The sequence below is a fragment of the Drosophila teissieri genome, chromosome X (genome assembly GCF_016746235.2).
Source record: "Drosophila teissieri strain GT53w chromosome X, Prin_Dtei_1.1, whole genome shotgun sequence".
Taxonomy (NCBI): domain Eukaryota; kingdom Metazoa; phylum Arthropoda; class Insecta; order Diptera; family Drosophilidae; genus Drosophila; species Drosophila teissieri.
This window is the reverse complement of record NC_053034.1, coordinates 15,154,272-15,180,716: the sequence shown is the minus strand read 5'-3', so window position 1 is coordinate 15,180,716 and position 26,445 is coordinate 15,154,272. Positions and strand designations below refer to the sequence as shown.

General features: G+C 49.0%; 4 protein-coding genes across 5 annotated transcripts; 2 read left to right on the top strand and 2 right to left on the bottom strand.

The window, feature by feature from the left end:
* Positions 1-58: 58 nt before the first annotated feature.
* Positions 59-14,902, bottom strand: LOC122623254. Of its 2 annotated transcripts, none has more exons than XM_043802280.1 (8): positions 11,301-14,902; positions 7,212-7,659; positions 5,258-5,434; positions 3,968-4,539; positions 3,487-3,890; positions 3,053-3,422; positions 1,539-2,996; positions 59-1,457 (listed from the first exon to the last, which is right to left on the bottom strand). In XM_043802280.1, the coding sequence occupies exons 1-8, from the start codon at positions 14,304-14,306 to the stop codon at positions 1,008-1,010; spliced, it is 6,885 nt and encodes a 2,294-aa protein (XP_043658215.1). In that variant the 5' UTR covers positions 14,307-14,902; the 3' UTR covers positions 59-1,007. The 2 variants fall into 2 exon arrangements, with proteins under 2 accessions (XP_043658215.1, XP_043658214.1); XM_043802279.1 differs by having other exon boundaries at positions 3,968-4,314.
* Positions 14,903-18,484: 3,582 nt separating this feature from the next.
* On the bottom strand, positions 18,485-20,155 carry LOC122624329. The gene has a single exon (XM_043803827.1). It carries the CDS (start codon positions 19,981-19,983, stop codon positions 18,676-18,678), a length of 1,308 nt encoding a protein of 435 aa, XP_043659762.1. The 5' UTR covers positions 19,984-20,155; the 3' UTR covers positions 18,485-18,675.
* A 147-nt stretch (positions 20,156-20,302) lies between these two features.
* On the top strand, positions 20,303-21,393 carry LOC122624598 (microtubule-associated protein RP/EB family member 1-like). The gene is made up of 2 exons (XM_043804236.1): positions 20,303-20,534; positions 20,592-21,393. The coding sequence occupies exon 2, from the start codon at positions 20,620-20,622 to the stop codon at positions 21,262-21,264; it is 645 nt and encodes a 214-aa protein (XP_043660171.1). The 5' UTR covers positions 20,303-20,534; positions 20,592-20,619; the 3' UTR covers positions 21,265-21,393.
* A 381-nt stretch (positions 21,394-21,774) lies between these two features.
* Positions 21,775-26,335, top strand: LOC122623171 (putative ATP-dependent RNA helicase DHX57). Its single transcript, XM_043802154.1, has 6 exons — positions 21,775-21,914; positions 21,981-22,762; positions 22,843-24,129; positions 24,195-25,156; positions 25,216-25,417; positions 25,481-26,335. The coding sequence occupies exons 1-6, from the start codon at positions 21,847-21,849 to the stop codon at positions 26,044-26,046; spliced, it is 3,867 nt and encodes a 1,288-aa protein (XP_043658089.1). The 5' UTR covers positions 21,775-21,846; the 3' UTR covers positions 26,047-26,335.
* Positions 26,336-26,445: the final 110 nt, after the last annotated feature.

The following is a 26,445-nucleotide window of genomic DNA, read 5'->3' as shown; positions in this document are numbered from 1 at the left end:
TTTAATATATGTAGATGCGTTTAAAATCAAATGCACTTTTCATTGAGCAAAACTCGGTTTCCTTGGCTAACAGCAAAAAAAAAACGAATTAAAAATAATGTTATTACATATCTTTGCTTTAGGTTTAACTTTGTTAAATATAATCTGTATAGCTTAATTAACTCTTTCTTGGTTTGGTTGTGTTTTTGTTGTTCTTGTTGTTGTTGTTTTCGTTTTTGTTTTTGTTTTTGCATTACTAGCACCCAGCATGTACATGCTCGAAATAAATTCATGTGATTTGGTTGTGTTTTGGTTTACATTTGCATCCTCTTCTCACTACACTCGACTAAGTATTAATACCTATTTAATAAAATCCTCGACGACAAGGCTGAACTTAAACTTTACTTTTTGGAGCATTGCATAACGTGGAGTGATTCACTTGGGATCTCGTTGGTGAAGTTGGTTGTAAGCGATGCGACCGCCGTTTCACTTTCCATGATGCACATAGTATCAAAATTATTTTGCTGCCGCCGCATCGTTTACCACCAACTTCTGATGTTTATGTTGCAAATTCTATGTTGCAAATTAGTGGCAAGCCGTAATCGAGTATTTGTGACACACACGCGTCCACAGACACAAAGATACTGACAACACGGTTACGGATACGGATACGGATACAGCTAATGATAATCATACTGACGCAAAAACAGATACGGTTACGCTTACAGATACAGATACAAATACAGATTCAAATACAGATACACTGGCTACAAACGGAAGATCGAACTGATTCAAAAACGCTCGCTAGGGTCAACTGAGGGGCAACTGAAATCAGCGGATGGGACCTGACGGGAACTCGAGGACTCAATCACGGACTCGGTTTCGAATTTGGAATATCGCGGGGCGGGCGCTCATCTGCCGCCCATGCCGCCGCTACCCAAATGCACTGAAGTCGCTGACATTTCGACTAGTTGACACTGGCGGCGCTCGACAATGACCGCCGCTGGCAGCGACTATTCGAGCGCGGGTCATACGTTCATCGCATAGTACACGGATCCCTGCGCCTGGGCGCCCACACCCACTCCTCCCACGACTTGTTGCTGCTGCTGCTGTTGTTGCTGCTGTTGCTGCTGCTGCTGCTGTATCTGCTGCTGCTGTTGCTGCTGCTGCTGTACCGCTGCTGCTGCCGATGTTGGCGATACCATGGCGTTGCAGTCGCTGTGCGATACGGCGGCCGCTCCTTCGGGCACTCCGCGCTCGCTGAATCCTGGCATTCCGCCATCCGGTCCAAACTGATAGTGTCCCTGCATCAGGCGCTGCTGCTGTTGCTGTTGTTGCTGCTGCTGTTGCTGCTGTTGCTGGTGCTGCTGCTGCTGGTGCTGGGCGTAGTGGGCGGCATGGCCACGCCCACTCACCACATGCAACTGCATGCCGGGCAGGGCATAGCCAATGGGCACACGAATCGTCTGCTGGGTCACCTGGTGCCGGGCAGAAAGTAGAAAGTGTTAATGGGTACTGCTCTTGAGTCTTCAATTTAAGCTTGTAAATTGTAAATTTACCTGCTGGTACTCGAGGATGTTCTGGCGCTGGATGTGCGCCAGCTTGGGATCGCCGCTGCTGCTGGCGGCGAACTGGGAGTAGGTCTCCGCGTTGTACGGTATGAGTACCATGGTCTGGTGGTAGTTGCGCAGCGGGGGCGGCGACTCCGGCCGCCGGGTGGGGCTCCTGGCGAAGTGGCTGCTGTAGCTGCTGTGCTTGCTCTGCTCGATGGCCGTGGCGGTGGCCGTTGCCGTCGCCGTCACACTCTGGCAATTTTGGGCCGCTGCAGCGGCGGCGTACAGCAGTGATGCATCATCGGCGCCGCCGGCGGACGTGGCGCCCTGCTGGATCATCGTCTGGCGGAACATGGTGCCGGCGGGCAGGGTCTGGTAGTAGGTCTGCTGTATGGCAGCCGCGTCCATGGGGAAGCGCTGCTGCTCCCCGGTCTCGCTGTAGAAGCTCCACGTTCGCTGCTCCGTTTTCTGCAGTGCGGCGGCCATTTGTTGCTGCAACTGCTGCTGATGCTGCTGATGCACCGCCTGTTGCTGATGCTGCTGCTGCTGCTGTTGCTGCTGTTGCTGCTGCTGCTGTTGTTGCTGCTGCTGCTGTTGTTGCTGCTGCTGCTGCTGCTGCTGCTGTAAGTTCTGTGGCACATTCTGCGGCGAGGGATTCTGCTTGAGCGTATTGGGCATGGCGTAACCCTTGACCGCATGCTGCACCGGCTGGCTATTGACCACCGTGGGTATGGCCGCACTCAGCTGCTCCTGCATCTGGGCCAGAATCTCGTTGGTCGAACTGAACTTGGGCTTGATGCCCCGCACCGATGGACGCTTGTTGAACCCATAGTCGTTCTGCTCGTCATCGTCGCTGCTGGCCTGCGATTGGCTGGGCTCGGAGCCCGCTCCAGTGTACCGCTTCTTGAGCTGCTCGGTCCGCTTGGCGTCCGCCTGGGCAAAGGCGGCCAACTCGTCCTGCTCCTGCCGCCCAGCGGCCTCCTGACCCGGTGTTCCGGCAATAACATCGGGCGCCACCTTGCGGGCATCCTCTCCTGCACCGAGTCCTCCCTGTCCCACTCCTCCTCCGGCAGCAGCCAGACCTTGGGCCAATCCCTGCGCCGCCATGGCAGCCGCATGCTGGGCAGCCGGATCTCCAGAAGCGGCAGCGGCTGCAGCCGCTCCCAGTAGCTGGCCCATGTTGAAGTCAGCTGCCGCAGCGGCGGCGGCATAGTGGGCGGCATGCGCATGCGTGTGGGCGTGGCCATGGGCATGCGGATGAGCGGCAGCTGCAGCGGCCAGTGTGTAGTAGGAGGATAGGTCGTCCTTGTTCCCAGCCACACAGGCGGTGAGGGGGGCCAGCGTGGAGGAGAGGAACTGACGCTTCGGCTCCGTTTGGCGGGGCGGAGTGCGATGGATCTGCGTGTGCACCACCGGCACCTGGATGCCCATGCCCAAATCCGGAGCAGCGGGACAACGGCACTCCTGCGTGAGAAATCAACTATAGAACCTTGTGTACGCCAGCAAGGTAGAGAACTCACCTGTGGTATGATGACTATGGGATTCTCCTCCATCTCCATGATCTTCTCCTGCTTCTTGTCGCGATTGAAGATGTCGGCGATCTTCTTGTAGGCCGACGAGCCGCTCGAGGAGCTCGACACGGAGCTGCTCGGCGAGAAGCTCTTCTCGCCATTGACGAACTTGTGAGCTTGTCCAGAACCAGGCACCGGATTGGGATTCTCCTCGCCGGCGGGACTGTTGCGCTGGGCCAGCTCATCGGCACGTTCGGCCACGGACTCAGCATCCTCGTCCACAGCCCGCTGCAGTTCCTCGGCCAGATCCTCGTCGATGTCGCAGGTCAGCTGCTTGATGCGCTCCTCCAGCGAAATGTCCGATTTGACAGCCTTTTTTCTGAAGGAAAGGAAAAATGGGTAAATGAGATTACTTAGTTACCAGATAAGAATCTATCACTTACTTGATCAGCGATCGTCGCAGTATATTGCGCTCCATGCTCCTCCGCAAGGTGTCGGAGTCACCACAGCTTCCCGGCAGGTGGGTGACCAGGCAGCCAGCCCGCTTGGACTCATCGAAGGCGCGGAGTGCCTCCGAGGTGAGCACCGGCGCCTGGTGAGCGGAGACGCTCGGGAAGAGTTGGCGCACCGCCGAATTGGGACGCAGGGCGTTGTTGAAGAGCGTCGAGTGCTTCTTGATCGGGATCAGCTCGTTGATCTGGTTTTCACTATCATCCAGATCACCGGCCAGGGACTGGGCATCGCTGTCGGTGCCGGCATTCGCCTGATCCTCGGTCACGAACCTCACCGACCGCTTGGTGCCACCACTCTCGTCCTCCGACGTGGTATTGTTCTGATCATCCGACTGCTGCTTGAAATTATTGATGGTGGAGTATTAGTAAATATCCATCGACTGGATGGTAATATCCCAACTGGGTAACTCACCTGTGAGATCGAGTCCTGCTTCCATAGCTTGCCGCCCTTGAGGATGCCGCTGATCTGCGTGGGTGAGGTCTCCTTGGGCGGTATGGGTGGTGGTTTCTGCGCCTCGAACTGCTGCTGTTCCGTTGCGGATACTGATGCGGATGCTGTTGCGGATGTGGATGCCGCTGCTGCCGCGGCGGCTGCTGCTGCTGCGGCACTCGCCTTGGCCGGCAAGGCGGGTGGCAATGTATCAGCTCCCGCAGCGGACGCAGCTCCAACCATTGGCGGCGCGGCGGTACCGGGTGCAGGGGCGGATCCAGCGGTCGCCACATCCTCGTGCGCCTCGCGGATGATCCGGCGCTCGGTCACTGTGGTCATAGTGGTAATGGTTTCAACAACAAATCGCTTATTTTTCGAGGACTGCTGGCTACTGATGGCCGTAGCTGCAACTGGAACTGCAACGGGGACCGGGACCGGGACCGGGACTTGGGTGGCTGTCCCATAGGCGGAACTGGAGCCAGAGGCGGAGGCGGAGCCGGAGATGGATCCGGATTTGGCCTTGCTACTGCCCGAATCCTTTCTAGCTTTCACCACTGCACGTACAAGCAGTTAGCACCACGCAAAACCATTGGAAGGCATTGTTTTTTGGTTTCAAAATTGATTATTTTCATTGGAGGATTGAGATCGATCGATGTCGATATGGAGTTCGTGGATAACGAATGCTTGATATGTACACGATAACCAAATAATTGGACAAGCGATTTATGGGGCGTTTGGCTGATACTCAAATATTATATCATATCTTGAATGGAATCTTAAATTTGAGGTGTCTATTTAAAGCGTTTTATGAGAAATATACAAACATGAACAGCATTTTAATTGGGAAACTGGATTTAAAAGTTGAAGTTCTCTTTACTCTCTTATCAACATATTTATAACACAATTATTTAATAAATTTTACCAGAATATTTAGGAATGATCAAGCACCTTGGCGATTTTAAAGCCTTCAGAATAGATATGAATCGTTTATCTCTACATTGTTTTGCGTTACAAGGGAAATGCTCAATGGCCAATGCTCAGATGGGAAATTTCAACAGGAGCAATGAATGCATCCACTTCGATGACATCCCAATCAGAATCGAAGATCTGTGATCTATGAGTGGTGCAATATGGCCATGTGGCGAATGGTGGCGCTTGCTTGCAGTGCATGGATGCATGATGAAGCCAATGAAGACTTGGATTCGGATTTCGATATGGATTTGGACAGGTTTGGATAGTGGGCTGTGGACTGTGGACTGGCTGATGACTTACCTCCCGTGGGCGATGGCTTGTACTGCGATTGCAGCACGTATTTGGGCCGCTCCTCGCCGGCGATGATCTCCTTCTGGGTGATCCTCCGCTCCGGGGAGCTGGTGTGCAGCGGCAGAATGGCCACGGCGGGCACTCCCAGTGGGCTCATCTCCTCCGGACACTGCGGGGAGCTGCATTCTGTAATGAGAAGTGAGTTAATTAGATAAAGCCAATCAAGAAGTTACAAATGTCATAAAGTATTTGGTCACAGTAGGCATTCTTTACATTTGGTGTTTCATTCTAATTATTCTAATTAATTGAATCATTGGTAGGAATAAGCAGCTCTAACTCCGAGTCTTTAGTTTTTTATTAATTATTTAATTAAAACACAGATAGGGTTTTGGTGTGGACATCTATGCATGGTTACCTTGAGTTTCTATATCACATCAAATAAATGATTAATCGGGCAACTTCCGCCTGTTGCTTCTGAAGCGGAAGTGCGCTTGAAGGATCGGTATGGGCATAGCTTTTGATTTTTGGTGTTCCATGGGTACACCGGGTACACTGGGTACATCGGAGCACGTTTTGGGCATTTGTATGTGGGGCGATCTGTGGGCTTGTCGCATTCGCGGTTCGTTGGGCGCAACAATTAATGAGGAGTGCTCCCTGCAGCCCGGCAAAAAGAACTAAAATAAACTAAACAAAACTCTCCCCTATTTCTCCTATTTTCTCCCCTTTCCCGTTTCCCGTTTGTCTCTTTGGCAGCCAATAAAGCGTGACCACCGACATTAATGCAAATGCCTGCCATTTCAAACGTCCTTTTAGGGGGTTAGCTATCCGATTTGATGCGAGACGATTCGACTCGATTCGATTCGATTCGATTTGAACCGAAGTCAAGTTGCCGTAAATCAATCAATAGAACAGAACAGAAACTCGATGAAAATGCGGGCGACTTGGGCAAACAAACCCCGAAAATGCCATAGAAATTATTTATGGCGCAGAGCCGAAAGTTTAGCGATTTCATTTGGTTGCCTAAATGCTTTCGCTGTCGCTGCGGCGTCGCCATGGAATTATTCCAATAGTTATGGTATTATATGAACCAAATGGCAGTCGTTATACCAGAAAGGTGCCTTTTATTTACTTCAACTAATTGCCAAGTTAGAGCCAAGTAAAAGCCAGGGATATTTGAGTAAGTAGTGCCTTATAAGCTGGGGTTACTCTTCAAACATGCTGCCCTTTGGAGTCCAATAACTCGGATGATGTATATGCATGTGTATCTGTTGTGTGCTCTTTATTGACACTCCACTGTCCGGCCGTCTGAACGTCTGTGAACCCGACTGCCCAGCAGGGGCAACACCCCTCTCCCCCTCCCCCCCTTTGGCCGACGAACTTTGCCGAATTAAATTAACTAGAAAATTACAAGAGCAAGTGCAGCGAACCAGCGGCGGAGCAGGAAGCATTAAAAATGGCGTCCAATTTAAAGGACCCCGAGGCCGATGCTCGCAGGACGAGCCAAACCAAACCGAGCCGAGCTGAGCTGAGCTGAGCTGAACTGAGCTGGGCAGGATGTCAACGGGCAACGAGAATCAGGCAACGAGCAACGAATGTTTGCATAAATAATTCATAATTAGATTACACAAAGGCAAACGAAAGCGTTTGCGAATGAAAAGAACGCAACGCGTCCTCGTTCCCGCGGGATTCCCACTAATTGCATTGCGGCATGAAGTTGGAGTTGGAGTTGGAGTTAGAGCTAGAGCTAGAGTTGGAGTTGCAGTTGAAGTTGGACTTGGAGTTGAATGTGGAGATGGATATGTAGACATAGTTCTATAGTGTCATGCCCCCCATCAAATACGGCATCTAGTCATGCATGTACATACATATGTACATATGTATATATCAGAACTCAAACAACCAGCTGTTGGTTGGTAGCAACTTCTTGACTAAACACACATTTTCTCGCAGTGCAGCCACTCACCTGCTTCCTGGAGCTGCTTGGCCGCACACTCGGCGCACTCCGCGCACTCGGTGCAAACGCCCTGGAGGTCCTCCTCCGACTGCTGCTGCTGCATGGCTCCATGATGCGGCTGTTGATGCGACTGTTGCTGCTGTTGCTGCTGCGACTGTTGCTGCTGCTGCTGTTGCTGCTGCTGCTGTTGCTGCTGCTGCTGCTGCGGCGGAGCAGTGCCGACGGGGGGGGGGGGGGGCGGTATCTGACCGCCTGTGGTGTTGCGGGCGGCCAGCATGGCGGCACGCTGCTGCTGCAGCCGCTGGATGACCTGCAGCTGCTGCAGGTGCTGCGCCCCGAAGATGTGACCGCTCAGGGCGCCGCCGAGCGTGTTCTTCAGGCTGCTGTCCTTGTAGCCGTCGGGCGGACTGAGTGCCGCATCGTCGACGAACTCAATGGGTGGCTGATATTTGGGACTCTGCATGGAAAAGGATAGGAAACGTAAACAAATTAGGCGGAGGTAAGCAGGCCAAGTGAATAATGCTCGTAAGCCGAGTTGCATCACCGCAAATTAAGCTAATTGAGTTGTATGATTGTATGGCTGTATGGGCAGCATCGTGTCCTTGCGCACATCCTAGCACATCCTGTATGCAAGTGCTTGTGCATGGACAGGATCTGAGGACTGGGATGACGAAGTGGGCGCCATAAATCAGCGTTAAGCCCGTGCTTTCTGCTCCTGCCACTGTGAAATATACCCATGCCCCTAATGGCGTAGTTAGCCACATATCTGATGGATATATTTCAACTGCTGATATGGCGAAGCCTACATGGCCAGTGGAATGCACAGTGTTTGGGCCAACTAATGGCCATAGGACACACTGCACGGTGTGGGAAATGACTTGTTTTCCTTTCACTTATGCTACATTGTACTTTATTTTATGAAAAGTACATATTTCCATATTTAATGTACCTCATATGTTCAAAAGTTGCCCTATCACCTTTACATAGTATATCATTTTATGCGACACCAGCAAGAAATGCACACATTTCCTCGTAATCTGTGCACTTTTCCATCTGAAGTAGTAACAAAAGGCCAGCAATCTTATTCTCAGCGAACGGAGGGAAAAGCCATAAAGAGTTGTGCTGCACATGTAAAAGTTGCCAGCGATTTCGAACTCCATTCTGCCGGAATTCCCCCGGGAACTGCCAAAATCCGAAATCCTCCTGTTTATTTGCAACTGCAACTGGCTGCAATGTCTAGACAAGGATCCCAATGTTCTTCCTCTATGCATTTTCAATTTTTCCATTATTTTTTTTGGTTTTTTTTTATGTGGAAGGGGTGGGAAAATCCTGTCATAACTCTGCCTTGAGAGGCGAAAACTTTTGCATAATTACGGCGTATTCTTTTTTTCCGGCCAAGGATGTGGCTGGCTAGCTGTCTGTGTGTTATGCAACGTGCTCGGCAAACTTGTTACACACACTAAATGCATATTAAACTCTTCAGAGCGCCCACACACACTCACACCCGCACACCCGCACACTCACACACACACGGACACACAGACACAGACGCATCAAGGAGGGGACATGCTCAAGAAGCGCCAAGTCAAGTACATTGGCCGCCCACACTGGGAAAAATAAACACAACAAAAAGTGGCCAAAGTTTACTTGGGCCAAGTAAGAAGAAACTCTCGATGATTGAAAAATAACAAACAATATATTATATTACTGTTAGACACCTTTCAGACTTTGATTCTATACCACTTCTTCTATGAATTTTAAATCCACTGCAATATTTTAAACAACCTCACTTTAAAACCGATCCCATTACTTTATAATGCTACCCAACGTTCTATTAATTGCCTACTTGTAGGTGCACACAAATATTCATTACATATTCAAGCTATTTTTGGAATATCCTGTAGGAAGAGCTCCTTGAAAAGTTTCTAAGTCTGTTATCCGCATTGCCAAGAGAGGGGCTTAAATTACATATCGCAGACAGGCTCATTTGAGACCTATGGAATAGCAGATTCCAGAAATGCCCCGCCAAATAAATGAATGTGCTCCTGACTCGAGAATGATTCCTTTTTTTCCGATGCACTCTCTGCCGGGGCTCTCAGACAGGACCCTGCCAGGACATCAGGACATCGGGGCAGCGGGGCATCGTGGGGCATCAGAGGAGGGCCGAAGTAGATAAGCAAAAAAGCGGCGCACTCAAGTGTCGCTTATGTGGCAGCAAATTGAAATTTAAACGCAACTCGAGGGCCGCTCAGGATCGATACGAGTACGAGTGTCGAGGTGAGAGTGGCAATGATGGCATAGCATGGCATAGCACGGTATGGTATGGTGTGATATAAAGGAGAAGGATATATAATGATTGCGATGCTAGGAAGGAAGGAAGAGGATTGTCCGAATATTGGCGGCAACTTTCCGGCATGTCCTTAACACACATAACGCCTTATGTTCATCACGATAGGGCGCAATTCATAAAACAATCTATCACACAGACTTGAATGCTTGCCTGTTTTCGCATTTCTTATGAAGGGGTGAACTGTGTGTGTGTGTGTGTGTGGTGGGGAGGGGGAGAGGGGGGTTCGACAACAATGTCACTGGTTGTTACTGCAGTTTCGAGTTACTGGCACAAGAAAAGCATTTTGTATAAAAGTTCTTAAGTGATTTATACACACTTGCCAATAGAGAATGCGAGGACAAACTCGCAGCTATTATGTGCATACATACATACATACATCCTTAGAACAAGGATGTGTATCTCAATGGATGATGTGATGTAGAAATGTGGGCGTGGACGGGGTGTCCTGCGGCTTGACTCCCACTTGACTGCCACTTGGGCGGGAGAAACGAGGACACTGTGGCTGCTCTGCTGCTGTCCTTTTGTTTTCTTCAAATTCTACACCCTCACACACGCGCGCACACACACGCACACACAAGCACACACACATAAACTGTGATAACACGCAAAAGTTGGACAGCGTTAGGCGTAATTAACATGAAAAGCGGCATGGCTAAGATGAAGGCCCATTTCCACATCCACATCCACATCCACATCCATCATGTCACACTGCTGGCTAGCAGGATAACGAACAAATCGCTGAATTGAAAAGGAAAATAAACTTTGGGCTTCTTCTAATTGCGAATATTGTGCGACAAGAATTACATCTCGGAGTTTCTGGAGTGTGCAAAAGCGAAAGATAAGAGATAAACCAGTTAAAGTTCCGGCTTTTAAGTTCATTATTTTAAGTTTTCCCCAGCAAAGTGTAGCATGAAACTGCAGCAATTTAAATAACTAACTAACTAAAGGGGAGGAGCACAAAGCGATTTAAGTTCAAATAGTGCGTACTTACAATTTTCAACCTATTAAAAATGACTTTGATTGCCTGGCTGTGTGTTGCAAGAGGATATGCTGCTCTTTGTGAAACTGCAGTTACCTCTAACGAGCTGCGTTGCAAGGGGAATACTAAGTAAATAAGAAAATCAACAAGGTTTCGAACTTCAAATTGACAAAAGCACGTCATCAGCCGGCAGGAAAAACCCGGCACCAAAGCCAACCTGCAGTTGGACACGAAGAGCGAAGTGAGTAATAAACCAATTTAAGTTGGCGACCCCCAGTGAAATGGGATAGTTAAAAGACCGAGGTCCGTTTCAGGTTGCCCTCATTAGCCAAGGCAAAACGGTGGCCCAGACCACCACCACCACCAGCACCATCACTACCACCACCAGCACCAGATCGAAACCCAAGCCCAAGCCCAAGTCCAAGCCCCGCCGAGCAACTGGAACTCGAGGCGAGGAGGGAGACAGCTAATCAGCTTATACTCGGAATCGGAATCGGACTGGCTGACCACCGGGAAGGAAGTGCAATGGGCTTCTCGCAGGCTGAAATCGGCAAATATGCAGCTTTTTCTCATATATTGAGAAGAGCTAAGAATGCTCAGAAACTCATTAAAACTCAAGTTAAACAAAGCTTCAGAGTTTGGAAGATAAGAGACAGCAAACTAATAGCCTACAATTGGCTACAATCAAGACCCTAAGCTAACTACACACACACACACAGTTTCCTGGAGATGAAGTTCCCTAGATCCCTAAGATCCTTGGCGAACTCACCTGTGGCGTCCTGCCCTCGCCCGCCTCGGCAGGATTGACGGCATAGTTGCACTGGCATCCCTCCTCGCAGCACAGACGCACCAGCTCGTGCTCGCCGCAGGTGCATGGCTCCTCGTCCTCCTCGTCGTAGGCGCAATCCTCGCGGATCAGGATTATGTAGTCGGCCTCGAAGAACTCGTTGCGCGTCTCATCGAAGACGACGCGATTCTTGCGGGCCGGCGGCGGTCGATTTGGCTTCTTGAGCAGGCCGCGCAACTGACCATTGACCTCGCGCATCTTGTGGCCGTTGGTCAGGTGGGTGGGTTGTGGGATTGTGGGAGGATCGAGGCGATCTGGATGGGCTGCTGTAACGCTAACGATGCCTCTGGCGCAAGTGGACGTGTGCTGATCCCGGCTGGCTAGGCACTCATGGCACTGGCAGGCTCTTTCGCAATCAAACTCTTCCTGGTTTTCCTCTTCGGAATTGGAATTGGAATTGGTATCGCAATCGGAATAGCTTTCGTATAGCACGTACTCCTGTTGCTGCTCGCTAACAAACTCGGCCAGCAGTTCGTCGTAGCACTGGAAACTACTGGTGCTACCGATACCGATATCCGGCTGCTTCCGGTTCCGGTTGGAATTCAGATGTTGCCACTGCAATTGGCGGGCGGCCTTCAGATACTCGCTAAAACGCTGCACATCGAACTCGCTCAGCGATGTGCCAAAATCACCGGCCTCCAACTTGCAACTCGGCTGTGCTGGCACAAAGGCAGAGCGCCTCAGGCAATCCTCCGTGGCAGAAGCGTCCTGCTGCTCAACGCAATCCGTTTCGATTTCAATCACCACTTGGTCCTGGTTGTGGCACTTGCTCTGGCTCTCCTTCTGGCTCTCCTTCGCCGTCTCCGCCTTCGCGATCCTGCGCACTGGCCACTCGGAGTGCGTATTCAGCACGTAATGCTGCTCCTTGGCTCCTTTTTCAGCTGTTTGTCCGTCGCTGGCTGCTGTTTCGCTTTCATTTGGCAATGTAGGTAGTTGCGCTGCTCGACTGGCATCCACATTTAATTGAATTGCACTTGGGTCCGCGATAATTGCTGCAATCGCCTTATTGTCTTCGCCTTGAGTGGATTGGGTTTGGGTTGGGGTTTCGGTATGGGTTTGAGTTTCGCTGGGGCACTGGAGTTGGGGTTGCTGGCTGGTATCGCTATCGGTATCTGGGGGTAGTTTCTTTGTTATGCTTATTGTTTGTTGCTCCTGCTCCTCCTGCTGCTGCTGCTGCTGCTCCTGCTGCTGTTGTTGTTGTGGTCTCAAGGATGCCTTTACACAATCAATGTTACTACTACTGGCCACGCGTCCCTGAAAATTGTACTGCAGTCGCTTTAAGCGCTGACTGGCCACAAAATCCTCGCCCAAATCGTGCTCAAAATCGATGAGATCCTGCTCAATACAGCTTGTTGCTACTGTTACTGCTCCTGCTACTGCTCCTGATGGCAGTGTATTGCCCACCAAGGACTCGCAATCGATGAGCTTCTCCTCGGATGTTGCACTTAAATCGCTGGGCTTTGACTGGTTGCTGTTTCCGTCATTGCATGTTGCTGCTGCGGGATCTGCGATGCTGCTCCTCACGTAATCCAGAGGCCAGGAACTTTTTTGTGGGCGGACAGCAGCAATGCCAGCGACATTATCAACGCCACCACATCCAGTCAAGGATGAGTTGCTGGTGGCTGGTGGCTCGTGGGTTTGCTGGGTTTGCTGGGTTTGCTGGGTGCGCTGTGAGTCGTGGGGGCAAGGAGGGTGCTGTGAATATGGCAATGACAATGGCGCCTGCCCCGCCTCCTGCTGCTCCTCCTGCTGCTCCTCTTTTTTGGAGCTTAAGGCTGGTGCTGGTGCTGTTGCTGTTGCTGTTGCTACTGTTACTAGTGATGCTGCTGCTGGTGCGGCTGCATCTATCTCAACACTTTCACTGGGATAAAAAAAATGATGTGGCCCGCGAGCAGGCAACGCGCTTTGCCTGATTTTTTGCACAAATTTTTCTGTACGTCGCGCGTCGTCGTCGTCGTCGTCGTCGTGGTTGTTGTCGTTGTCGTTGTTGGTCTCGTTGTCGTCGTCGTTGTGGCTGCCAATATCGTCGCCAGTTTGGCCAACGCTTTGCGACGACTTTTCCCTGGACTTTGGGCCACTTTCAGGCACGTTGCGTGTGACACAAGGACTGGGGCAATTGATTTCCACTGATTTTTCACTGGACTCAATCAATTTGCACAGCTTTTGGCCAGAATTCGTTGACTGTTGGCTGCTGCTGCTGCTGCTGCTTGCTGACTTGTGTAGCTGCTGCCTCTGCTGCTCAGCTGCGACGACTGCTGCTGCTGCTGCTGCCACAAGGTTGGCTTTGAAAAGCTCACTGCCAATTGTAGGTATTGAGCAGGCGCTGCTCCCCCTCTTGCTGTTGTTGTTGCTGTTGCTTGCGCTGCTGTTGTTGTTGTTGTTGCTGCTGCTGCTGCTGAGGCTGCTGCTGCTTACTGTCACATTGGGTGGTTGCAGGTATGCGCCTGCGCTCACGCTCTGCCTCTCATGCTCGAGTTGCGCGTACTCACATTTCGTGGCCACTTCCGTTGCTGTGTTGTCGCCAGAGTTGTCGATGTTGCAGCTAGTGTTGCTGCTGTTGTTGCTGCTATTGTTGCTGCTGGTGCTGCTGCTATTGTTGTTGCTGTCGCCCTTGTTGTTGCCAGTGTATTCAGCAGGCGCACGCGCCTCCACCGCAACTATCGCCGAGTGGCACTGCTGACGCAGCTCGTCATGCACGGCAGCAACATTGTCGCGTGAGTTGCGTGCCTCGCATGCCAAGTGGCCAGAAAGCCCGCAATTTGGGCCTAGTCCACCACCAGATGTATTGGCCATAGATGCTGCTGCCGCTGCTGCTCCTCCTCCTCCACCTCCACCCGCCTGATTGTCCTTGCCACCGGATCTCATTTTGCCACCGCCGCATATCGGCTCATTTGCCAATGCCAGCGTCAACATGTCCACAATCAGCATGATCGCTTGGCACAAACCATGAGCGAAAAGTGGGCTATCAGTTATTCCAGCTTATGGCTGGGAGTTTTCACTATGGCCAGTTCCCACCAGCAGGAACAAAGCCGCCCAAAGAAACACCAGTTGAATTTTCCGCCTTCGCTTATGCTTTGCATAAATTACAAGAAAATTTCACACACACACACTAGCACACACGAGGGCCCGGGAAATTTCATTATTGTCCGTGGCACTTGTCGTTGGCGAACAGGTGCGCAGGGTCAGTCGAGCGCATCCTGTTTGTCCCCAGGACCAGATAGTAGTCGTTATTATCTTTTTGTTGTTTTGTTGTTTTTTTTTGTTTTGCTGTTGCTGTTTTTGTTTTTTGGGGGTTGACTGTGTGCGGTGTGTGTTGCACGTTACGCGCCACTGCAGCCAAACAAAAAGCCAGCAAAAACACCACCGGCACACAAAAAACGGAACATAAACAAAATACGAACGAAAATTATCAAGCTAGTTGTTTAATTTTCTTCCCGCTTCTCGGTTTCTTGGTAAAAATGGGTTGGTTGTTATTTTTTTGTCGTTACTTGGATCGTTTTTCTTGTTAAGCGCGCGACGCACGTCCGAACGCGAATCGTGACGGAAGTCGACTGAGCAAACGCAGAGCGACTCGACGGAAAATTAAGCCGTCTTCGTCGCGATCTCGGCCTTTTTCTCTGCCAGCGGAGCACAGTGGGTTGTTTCGCTTAAATGCAGGATACAAATAAGCGGGAAAGGTATTAGGAATATCAAAGCTCTACAGATGATCAAGATACGCCATGGACTAAGACAACTCGTAAAGATGAAAGCTGTGTCTTTCAAGTCACTGGATGCCGAAAGGTGTTATATATCTACATAATAATAATTTTAAAAAGATAAGTTAGCTTTCTCCATTTACTCGTCATGCATTTATTTTATACACTTTTATAAAAATTATTTTTCAGACACACTTTTTTAAGGGGATCCGTCCCACTGTGCTGCTTCGCTGTCTCGGCGGCGCATGCGCAAAAAAACCGAGCAGAATGACGAAGAAAGGTAGCGGAAGAAGCAGAAACAGAAGCAAAGGTGGTTGCTGCATGTAAACCGAGCAACGGAAACGGGGCTCAAGTGATGCCAGCCTAGCTATTTTTCCGATCATCTAGCTATCTATCAACATATTTTAGTTGAGCTTATCAGGATTGTAAATACTGCTATATTGTATGTAAATTTGGCTACTTTGCAGTTGACATCGCTGACGGCCGTGGGGGTTAGAGTGCGAGTGGCAGTGGGGAGACCTACCTCGTTTTACCCCTTTTTACGATGGTTCGGGGACAGATCGTTGGACATGTTCGGTGGCCTGGCTTAGAAGGGAGTGACCATTACGGATTTCTGGGATTTCTTTTTAATGGCCGTAAGTCGCACAACACTTCTTGGCGGTTACTGGCGATTGCTCGGACGTGCCCATGTCATAAACTTAGGAAGTGGGGATTGAGACGATCGTGATCGTAATGAAAGTGATTAGACAAATTCGCTTCTGCATGCTCGTGTGACGATAATGATACCGAATCACACATATGTATGAATGTTACTCGTATGTATAAATGTGTCATCGTGATTACCGTGAGATAGACTTAATTTCTTGGTGTTAACAGAACTCAGTCACGATAATGTGATATGATCTGGGTTAACTGTCTTTATCAAGCTCCAATTGAAAGATATATACATATATAGAATAATGAAAACCAGATGATAGTAGTTTTATCACTTCCTCTACTGAGAACTGAACATAGTGTTGATTGAAAGCATTTGCAAACATATTGTAAACCCAATTTAAGATATTGATTATGGTATTTTGACTGTGCTAAAAGATGAGTATATAAGTGTTTATATATCGTAAGCATCTAAACCGTTTTTAATGTTCATAATGATGTAAAACCCTATTGCCCATTTGGAAGTGGCCGAATCTTAATTAAATTTCTATAGACGGCTTAAAAACGGTCATTACATGGGGTGTTAGCAAGACAATCGACCATCAAGTGATCCGATTTGGATCTTTTCCATGGGATCGCGTTGCAAGTGCCCTCAAGTGCTGGCCGTACATGCATAAGTATATGGTATATAGGAAAGAGTTCCACGTACTTGCTGTACTAACCTCATCCCCATATAAAACAGACTCATTACCCCGGCGAATAGGACGGCGATGTGATGATGTTCATGGCTCCGATGATGATGATGACAGGGGCTTCTTTGGATTTTTTTTATAGGGGGGGAATGGAGTTGAAGGTGTTCAGATCGTGTGTTTTTATTCCGGGCAAAACTTATTACTAAGTAGGAGCAGATCGCGAGCAAACTGAATGAATGGAAAATTGTGGGAACAATGGAACGTTTGCCGAGCGTGAGAAATTGCCACCGCCGACGCGTCTTCTTCAGTGGTGCCGGTGGTGCTGATGGTGCTGGTGGTGCTACTCTAAGCCCAGAGATCTTGGAGTATGAAACTGGAGGCTCCACGACTGTTTAGCACACAATGCCGCCATAAAAGGTCGCCGGTGTTGCCGAGACTCGGAAAACTCCCAGGCCAGAAACGCCATCTATCCATATGTATTTACTATATGTACTACCATCGCGGATTCCATGGAAGTTGCGCAGATCTTATGCCAAATTGCCGTCTTTAAGTTGACTAATTTTCATTTTGGGCCGCTGCATTTTCCACTTGCCATCTGACATTTTCATAAGCAAGGCCCTCAAATATGCGCATAATTCGAATGCGATTTCGAGCGAATTTATATATCTACATACATATGTATATATGTATGTGCGAAAAATGAATTTTCCCCGTCGCCCCGCGATTTTCACGTTTTCAAGGCGACGCCAAGCGATTCGACGATGGGTCGTGGTTCAATGTCTCCGGCTCCAGCGTCTCCATGTGCGTGACTCGGCACTTTTATGTGGGGGTCAACTGGCGGGAACATCATGGCTTTAATGCGACTGACTGGGCAATTATGGTTGCAGTGCTCAAGATATTTTACCATTTTAAATCCGCTGCTCGGGCGAATGGGAAATGCGCATAAAGTAATTAACAAATCTTGGAAAATTCTCTGATAATCACAGATTTCTTCGGATTTTTATGATATAAGAAGATTTTGATGGTAGATATTTGAATGAAGTTAGTACAACATTTTAGAAGTTCAAATAGTAAAGAGATCGTAATAATTGTCAATACACAAAAACCAAGTGGTACATTAACCATTTCCGAAACACGGCTCACAAAATTCGCTGAACTCGCTCACTTTTGGCGCACTTCAAAGCGACTAAGTGAAAATTAAAGCCCGGGCGAAACGAGATCATTAAGTGAGTTCCCCTTAAATGGAGGCCATAAAAATGTTGCCGGCAGAACCAAAAAGATGTAGATGTAAGAATTGTCATTAGAAGGAAATCGCTTACACTGTCTTGGCTGAGATCTAACTTTAGGGCTAAGCGCACACTGAAAGAAATTACCAGGCAATGCGAAAATGTAATGCAGGCATAAATGTGTTTTTAATAAATGGCAAATATTATAAAATGATGAAATAAGTAAGAATGAAAGTCATTACATTAAACTATATTTACTACTTTGAATGTTTCCTACTTCAACATTTTTTTTGTTGCCCGATCCGCATCAAATTCAGCTAACTTACTTTTAATTGTTCGAGACGGTGGGCAGGAGGAGGAGTGGCGTCTGCTTCGCTATCTGTTCCAGGGCTCACATGTCTCTCCTGGTGTCGGTGACAAAAGAAAACAAATAAGCCAACAAGCAAACCAAGTAACAAACCTCGGACCCATGCAGAGTTGCCATTCCGAAGTGGCATGTAACTCTATTTACGACTGAAAAGAGTCGCCCTTTGTTGTAAGCCGGAAAAGTGGCTGTGTTTACCTGATGGCCATATCGCTATCATGATCAGGGCCTGAAATTTCCTGGTAGCTGCAAAACCAAACTCATCTGGCCAAAGACGCCACGAGCTTATCTGGCGGCAATGATTACCGAGACAAATGACAAGCGCATTCCACGGACTTCCTACTTTAAATAGATTGTTCAAAGAAGGATGATTATTACATCAAGATTTGCTAAAAATTTATAAATGTATAGAGATTAATAAAGCCTTTTTATATTAAAATGACGATTTATTAGCGAAATACGAATAGCTGTTATAGGAAGGAACGAAAGGAATCACGTGGCTTTACCACATTTTATTACTTAAATGTACAAAATATGCAAGGTGTTTCAGAAAAATGTATCCATGAGGGATTTCAGCTTTCCTTACAAAACAGAAGTACATTTTTAATGCGATTTTTGAACTAAAATTTTGAAAATAAATCTACCAATTTACCAAAGGTGTGCGATCTAGTAGTTCATTGGGTGATTGGACACCTGTTCGTGAATGGCGTGGATGAGGACCTCCAGTTGGCATGTGTCCATTTCGCGGATGAGGCACAATGTGGCCGAAAGCAGATTGCCATGTTGATAACGTCGTCGCTCCACACTACCGTAGTTCGCAGTATAATAGGCGTTGGATATCGGTGCCTGAGAGGAATCATTGGGCAGCAAACATCGGGAATCGTATCGTCGGCTATTAATCATCTCCAGACGGTTTTGGGCTATCAACATGGCAGCAGCGGCAGCGTCGGTGAGCCTGGGACTCGGAGGATTCTGATGAAGATGCTGAATCTGCTCAGTGTGCATTGTCTGCTGCGCCCGATCATTCTGACGAAACTGCAGAACCTGCTGAAGCTGCTGAAGCTGGTGAAACTGGTTAACGTGGTGAACCTGTTGAGCCTTCTGAGTCTGCTGAGCCGGCTGTTCCTCCTCCTGAACGTGCTGATCCTGCTGCGCCGGCTGTGCCTCCTGAACGCGCTGATCCTGCTGCATGTGATGTGCAGCGGACGGCATGCGCCTACGCATATGGTCACCCGTGATATTCCTTTTCTCCTTGGGCGTTGGACTCTTAACTCGAACCGTTTCTTCAATATCGCGGGCATCCCCGCCAGCAAATCGGTTCGGCCTGGGCAGCTGCAGTTCATCATAGTTTTGACAGCTCTGCCCCTGTGGCGGCTCGCGCTGCTGGGGCTCACGTCTGCGCTCCTGCTCCCTGCGCACCCGATCCCGATTCCGCTCGCGCTCCCGCTCCTTTTCCATCTGACTGAAACAGGCCTGGACCTTGGGACTGCAGCCGGGCTTCAGGAACGGCTCCGTCACCGGAGAAACGATCGCACTCTTTAGCTGCGGGTAGTACTCGTGCCGCAGGGCGGCCTGCAACTCCAGGTCGTCGACGTCCACGTTGTCCAGCTTCTTCAGATTCGGCAGCTTGCGCAGCACACAGGCCCGATAGTCGTCGCCAGCGGCGTCGGAGCACGGATTGCTCTCCAGCCAGAGTGATGTGAGGTTTTTGGCATTGGCCAGGTAGTTCAGCTCATCGAAGCTCGGTATATCGTTCTTGCGCAAATACAGCTCCTTTAGTCGGGTGCAGTTCACCAGACCGCTCAGCGTATTGATCTTGTTCAAGCTGAGTGCCAGAACCTCCAAGAGCGGCATCCTAAGGCAGATGGAAATGTCCACCAGGTCGCCGCCCCAGGCATTCAACCTTACGGCCTTGCGGTAGTCCGAAACCTTGGCCTTCGCCTCCACCAGCTGCTCTGTTAGTCGGTTTGCCATCGTGAACTAACAATGATTTTATTACTGATATTAAACGAAAGGGCAAATAGAATTTACAAAGTTTTTGGAAAAAAAAAAATTCAAAAAATTTATATACAAAAATTTTCATGAAAATTTAGTCCAGTTTTCGGCGTGCATATGAAAAGAATTTGGAGCGTACTGATGATGTAGAGCCTCGCTTTTAAAACAAGTTTAGCACATTTTTCAAGGCCTATTCTTAAAAAAAAAAATTGTATTTCATTTAAAACCCCATTTCTAAAAAACATCATATTAAGTAGGCGTATGATTTAAGATTCTCGACTGGGGTAAACCTTTTTCTCATTCATACGAAGCACTCGGCTTAGTACGGACGAAAAAACGGGTAACAAATTTATTTTTTCACCGCTTACATTTCTCAAATGATTTTGTAATTTTTCAAAAACCAATTCTCGAAATATCGATGTTAAGTAGGCGTATGACTAATAATTCTCAACTTATCTAACGTTATTCATCATTTCAAACACAAACTCAGTTCGGTGCGGGCAGAAAATAAACTCCCAACAATTTTTTCAGTAAGTTTCAAAATCTAACTCAACAAAAAAAAGAACTAATTTTTCATTTTTATGTAGAGATTTTTATTAAATTGTCTAAGCAATAATGCTGATCGTCGAGATGACCCCTTTGGAGAGAGCACTAATGAAGTGCTCGTCAATTATTCGCAAGTGGGTGAATAGTTCATTAAGGGCGAATATCCAGTGCATCGAGGAACTGGCATCCGGAGCGGTCTACTGTCAGTTTATGGACATGGCCTTCGAGGGAGTTATGCCACTCAAGGATGTCATCTTTGCGTCTAATCGAATAGTCGACTTCAGGAAGAACTTTATAATGCTGAAGAAATGTATAGATGAACTACAAATTCCGTTGATGGTTCCCGTCGAGACTCTCGTTTGGTGCGACTTCGATGCCAATCTGCATTTTGCCGCAGATTTTTACGATGCATTCCAGGATTTTAGCGCCGTCAACCCGGAACGGGTGAAAAACTACCTCCCACTGTGTGCCCGGAATTTCCAGTACTTCTCGATGGAAGCACCCACCTTTGTTTCCCGTGGAACTGATGTCCAGAATCTCGATGAGCTTGATTCCCCAGTAATGGTAAAAGAGATGCCGAAAGATCTTATCAACAGTGTCAAGGATGGCAATAATCAGGATAATACGGATGGGCAAACATGTCCCCATGAAGGTCTTAAAAAAATCATGGAGAATGGCCAGAAAGATACAAATCCCCTGGAGACCGACGTCTAAATCTAGGGGGAACACATCATATTTCATTTCGGACCTTTCCAAATCCATTCGGAACCAGTTATGATGTTACATTCGGGCTATTTGTATAATTATACGTCAAATTAAAGGCGTCAACCGCATATAAATATATTAAATGGGTTGGGTTATTTAAATAAATATCAAAACAACTTTGAATCTCGCGGTCTATCGCTAGCTGTCATCGGTTAATGCTACCGATAACATATCGAGCTCGATAAGTCTTCTGGTCACACTTCGCGCCATTTGATATCGGAGGTGCACATTTAGCCAAATTTGTGTAGCCAGTCACTAACTTTGGCAACCATCTATAACCAGCTTCCATTTACTTATTTCAGTTATATATTCATCATATTGATAATAAAGTTAAAAATGTTAATTAATTTAATTTAATATTACTTGGAGTCAATGTTGTAAGCTCGAAAAATAGCTAAAATCTTAAAATATATGTATTAGAAATTTCAAACATGTGACCTAGCTACATTTTAAAAGCCAGACTGCGCAGCACTGCTTGGCGTTTGTTGTGAAATTTACTTACCTGACTTACGTTGACGATTGCCAGTGGCCATGGACGAATCCTCGCGACAGCACATGGAGGACTGCTTCCTGCGCAGTCCCAGCGACATCCGCACCACGTGAGTACGCCGCTAGTCCTCCAACGAAGTTCATCTTGAATGACATTCCCAATTTCTTGCCAAAAGCAACGTGCCCGCGGTGCCGAAATCGCAGGCGGCTGACAACAAGTCCCGGAAAACGGAGCTCCATGTCCTTCGGCTTAACGATGAGTCCCGCCAGATGACCATGGACACGCTGCGCCAGATCCACGGACCGGATTTCCAGCTGGACGACATCAGCAAGTACAAGGATCGCGGACGCGGTGGTCATGGCGTGAAGCACTCCTACTGGCAAGATCGCGGCACCCTGGTGGTGCAAAGTGTCCAGGGCGTGAGCTCAACGCGTGGCAACGACAGTGATGGGGATCGCCTGCGCCGATATGCCTTGGCCAAACTGGAAAACTACGGCTTTCAAGCTGTCCACTGTCTGGAGGCTTATGAGCACTGCTCCGGCGACACGGAAGCCGCTCTACTGCTTCTCTACCGTCGCTATATGAGGATTCCCGAGAAGGAGGAACTGACTCTCGAGCCACCCAGCGAGCAAGAAATACTGGACATGCGCGCCGACGAGAAGGAGGCCCTGGAGTCCATCTACGATAAGGCGTACGAGGAGCGCGAGGCGAATCGCGTGTGGAACCTCAAGTTCCGCATCGACCACCTGCTGGCCCACAGTCCTTCGGAGGTGCGAAAGGCCAGGGAGGCGGTCCTGGCCGCCGCAGCTGCCGCTGCTCAGGCGGCGCTCGACAAGAAGAAAAAGGCTCCGTTAAGGTGTCGCAATTTCGATCGTGACGGCACCTGTAAGTTCGGTCCCAAGTGCCGGTTCGCTCACCTGCCACCACAGCCCACGGAATCCGACACGCCCAAAAAAGGTAAGTGGAAAGGCTTATTTACTTTATTTAATGCAGATAGCTCACTAAATACCTCCTATTTCCTATCCATACTCCTTCAGATAGCGTTGACGAGAACGATAACGAGCTTTGGTTTCATGTGGAAGTACGCTTTCCAACAGGCAGTCGCTATCCATATGAGGCACCCTTCATCTACCTGAAAACCACCTGCCACGACATACCGCACGAGCTGCGCCTCCGGTACGCCCGCCACCTGTACAAGGAGGCCAGAGAGATATGCCGGGATGGCATTCCCTGTGTGTACAGCATATGCGATCTGCTGCAGTCCAATGAACAGCTGGCCGGACGATTGGATACGTCTGCTTTTCCCTCGCCCAAGCGCTCACTCTTCTATGATGAGCCAGAGAGCGGTGGAGTGAATCCGGATGACGAGCATCATCAGGCGCCGAAGCCTTCGCACTACACACGTGGTCAAACGTCGCGAAATGATGGAGGCCACCAGCGAAACGTTGAAGCCCAGACGAGGGAGAACCGCCGCCTGTTGCAGCAGTTCGTGGAGCGAAGAAAGGAGGAGCGCTATCAGAAAATCATAGATGGCCGGAGACAGCTGCCCGCCTTCGCCGAAATTGAACGTATTCTAGCGCTGATAGAAAGCTCGCCGGTGGTGGTAATATCTGGTGAAACGGGCTGCGGCAAGAGTACCCAAGTGCCGCAATTCATTTTGGATAATTGGTTCTTCCGCGCACTTCAACTGCCAGCAAAGGAGAACTTGCCCCACGTGGAAATCATATGCACGCAACCGCGACGACTGTCGGCCATCGGAGTGGCGGAGAGAGTGGCTGCAGAGCGTCTGGATCGCATTGGTCAGCTGGTTGGTTACCAGATTCGCTTAGAAAACAAGGTGTCGCAAAGCACGCGACTCAGTTTCTGCACCACGGGCATCTTGTTGCGACGACTGGCCTCTGATCCGCTCTTAGAAAGCGTCACGCACGTCATAGTGGACGAAGTGCACGAGCGCTCTGAGGAGTCCGATTTCCTACTGCTAATTCTTAAGAATCTGCTGCGAGAACGCAAAGATCTGAAAGTAATTCTCATGTCGGCCACGCTCAATGCCGCTCTCTTTTCGGATTACTTCGGCGGCGCTCCCGTGCTGGATATTCCTGGTCGGACGTTCCCAGTACAGCAGCTCTTTTTGGAGGATATCGTGGAGATGAGCGACTTCGTCATGGAGTACGACACCAAGTACTGCCGCAAGCTAAAGAAGCAGGAGCAGGAAGTACTGGAGCGTGAGCTGGAGTACGCTGATGTCCAAGCATCGGGCGAACCGCCAGGAAAAAAGATCAAAGACGAAAAGCTAACTCTGGCCGAGACTTATCAGCGATACGCGGGTAAGTGACTGCATTTGACAACAGGAATCCAACCGCTTATCATTTCTCTGTGATATTCCCATTAGAATATAGCAAGCCCACCTGCAAGAGTATTTACCTGATGGAGCCCATGACTATCAATCCAGAACTGATCGAATCCGTACTGAAATACATCGTTGAAGGCTCTCACGATTGGCCCCGCGAAGGAACCATCCTCATCTTCCTGCCTGGTTTCGGGGAGATCCAAACCGTTCACGATTCCCTCCTGGATAATGCTCTCTTTTCTCCACGCGCTGGCAAATTCATCCTGGTGCCACTGCACTCTGCCCTTTCTGGCGAAGATCAGGCGCTAGTCTTCAAAAAGGCCCCGCCCGGCAAACGAAAGATCGTGCTGAGCACAAACATAGCTGAGACCTCGGTGACCATCGACGACTGTGTGTTCGTGGTGGACTGCGGTCTGATGAAGGAAAAGTGTTTCGACTCCAACCGCAACATGGAGTCACTGGACCTGGTCTGGGTCTCCCGTGCCAATGCCAAGCAGCGCAAGGGTCGTGCCGGTCGTGTGATGCCGGGAGTGTGCATCCACCTATACACCAGCTTCCGCTATCATCACCACATCTTGGGCCAGCCTGTGCCAGAGATCCAGCGAGTACCACTCGAGCAGATTGTGCTGCGCATCAAGACGCTGCAAACGTTCGCCTCACGCAACACGCTCTCTGTTCTCCTGGAGACACTGGAGGCGCCAACAGAGGACAGTGTATTAGGTGCGTTGACACGACTGAGGGATGTGGGCGCACTCGATGCAGAGGACCAATTGACCCCGTTGGGCCATCATTTGGCAGCCCTTCCCGTAGACGTGCGCATCGGCAAGCTGATGCTGTATGGAGCGATCTTCCAGTGCCTGGATAGCGTGCTGACCATCGCCGCCTGCCTGAGCAACAAGTCGCCATTCGTAAGTCCGCTCAACAAACGCACGGAGGCGGACAAGTGCAAACGGATGTTCGCGCTGGGCAACAGCGATCACCTGACCGTGCTCAATGCATACAGGGTAAGTTAATCTTTCATAATAATACAGGACCTGCAATAATGTTTCGTTATTTCCAACAGAAATGGCTGGATGTTGCGCGTAGGGGAAACTATGCAGCCAGCAGAAACTACGCAAGTGAGCATTTCCTGTCGCTGAACACTCTTGAGACGATAGCTGATCTCAAGTACCAATACCTGGAGCTACTCGTTTCCATCGGCTTTGTGCCGATCAATGTGCCACGTAGGCGGAAGAATGCCTGCGACAATATACTGACACTAACAGGTATGATGTGGCACTTAAAATTAAACATAATGGTTCAAAAATATTGAATTGAATCCTTTGCAGGAGTGGAGCAGAACCACAACGGTGATAACAACAGGCTGCTGACCTCGCTCCTTTGTGCCGCCCTCTACCCAAACATCGTAAAGATCATGACCCCGGATCGCGTCTACATCCAAACAGCTGGCGGTGCTGTGCCGCGTGAGCCGAGCCACCACGATCTGCGCTTCAAGACGCGCGGCGATGGTTACGTGAAGATTCACCCATCGTCGGTTAACTCGCAGGTGGCCACCTTCCAAGCGCCGTTCCTCGTCTTCCAGGAGAAGGTGCGCACCAGCGCCATTTACATCCGCGACTGCTCGATGCTGCCACTCATCGCCATGGTCCTGTTTGCCGGCAGCGACTTTAAGGTGGAGCTACACGATGGGGACTTCCTGTTCCTGCTGGAGAGCGGTTGGATTATTTTGAAGGCCCACGATCTCGAGACCGCTGAGATGGTGCAGTGCCTGCGGACGGAGATGATCAAGCTGCTCGAGGAGAAGATTCGCGATCCGTGCCTTAACCTGCTGCACCACAAAAACGGCTGCCGTATGATCGCCAACATCGTGCACTTGATCAGTAAAAACAGCTGAGATGCTACTCATTTCACAACTATCCAAATCGTTTGTACATTTTGTGTTATAGCTGTTAAAGCCAATATTTAAAAAGCCTGTAATATATATACGCCAAACGAGACAAATAACGAATCACCGAAACGATGACTTTAAAACGGGACATAGAGGAAGGGATTTTACAATAGGATTCTCATCTAGAACGATATTTGTTTTTGCTTAGTTATAAAACGCAAATGCTCTGTAATACATCAATATCACACCCGTTAATACTGATTTGTCAAGTTTAATAAACGATCATTATTTATAACATGGCTGTTTAAGCCTTGATATTATTTGCTCTCAATCAATTTGATTTAAGTGATTGATTAGTACATATATTTAAATAATGACTACAGTTAAAAACGTGGAGAGGATTCC

Coding starts and splice junctions, on each gene's coding strand:
- LOC122623254 (XM_043802280.1), bottom strand. CDS start 14,306: ATGCTGATTGTGGACATGTTGACGCTGGCATTGGCAAATGAGCCGATA. Junction 2,997..3,052: donor CCATAGTCATCATACCACAG/GTGAGTTCTCTA, acceptor TTTCTCACGCAG/GAGTGCCGTTGTCCCGCTGC. Junction 1,458..1,538: donor ACATCCTCGAGTACCAGCAG/GTAAATTTACAA, acceptor GCCCGGCACCAG/GTGACCCAGCAGACGATTCG.
- LOC122624329 (XM_043803827.1), bottom strand. CDS start 19,983: ATGGCAAACCGACTAACAGAGCAGCTGGTGGAGGCGAAGGCCAAGGTT.
- LOC122624598 (XM_043804236.1), top strand. CDS start 20,620: ATGCTGATCGTCGAGATGACCCCTTTGGAGAGAGCACTAATGAAGTGC.
- LOC122623171 (XM_043802154.1), top strand. CDS start 21,847: ATGGACGAATCCTCGCGACAGCACATGGAGGACTGCTTCCTGCGCAGT. Junction 24,130..24,194: donor GACTTATCAGCGATACGCGG/GTAAGTGACTGC, acceptor TATTCCCATTAG/AATATAGCAAGCCCACCTGC. Junction 25,418..25,480: donor CAATATACTGACACTAACAG/GTATGATGTGGC, acceptor AATCCTTTGCAG/GAGTGGAGCAGAACCACAAC.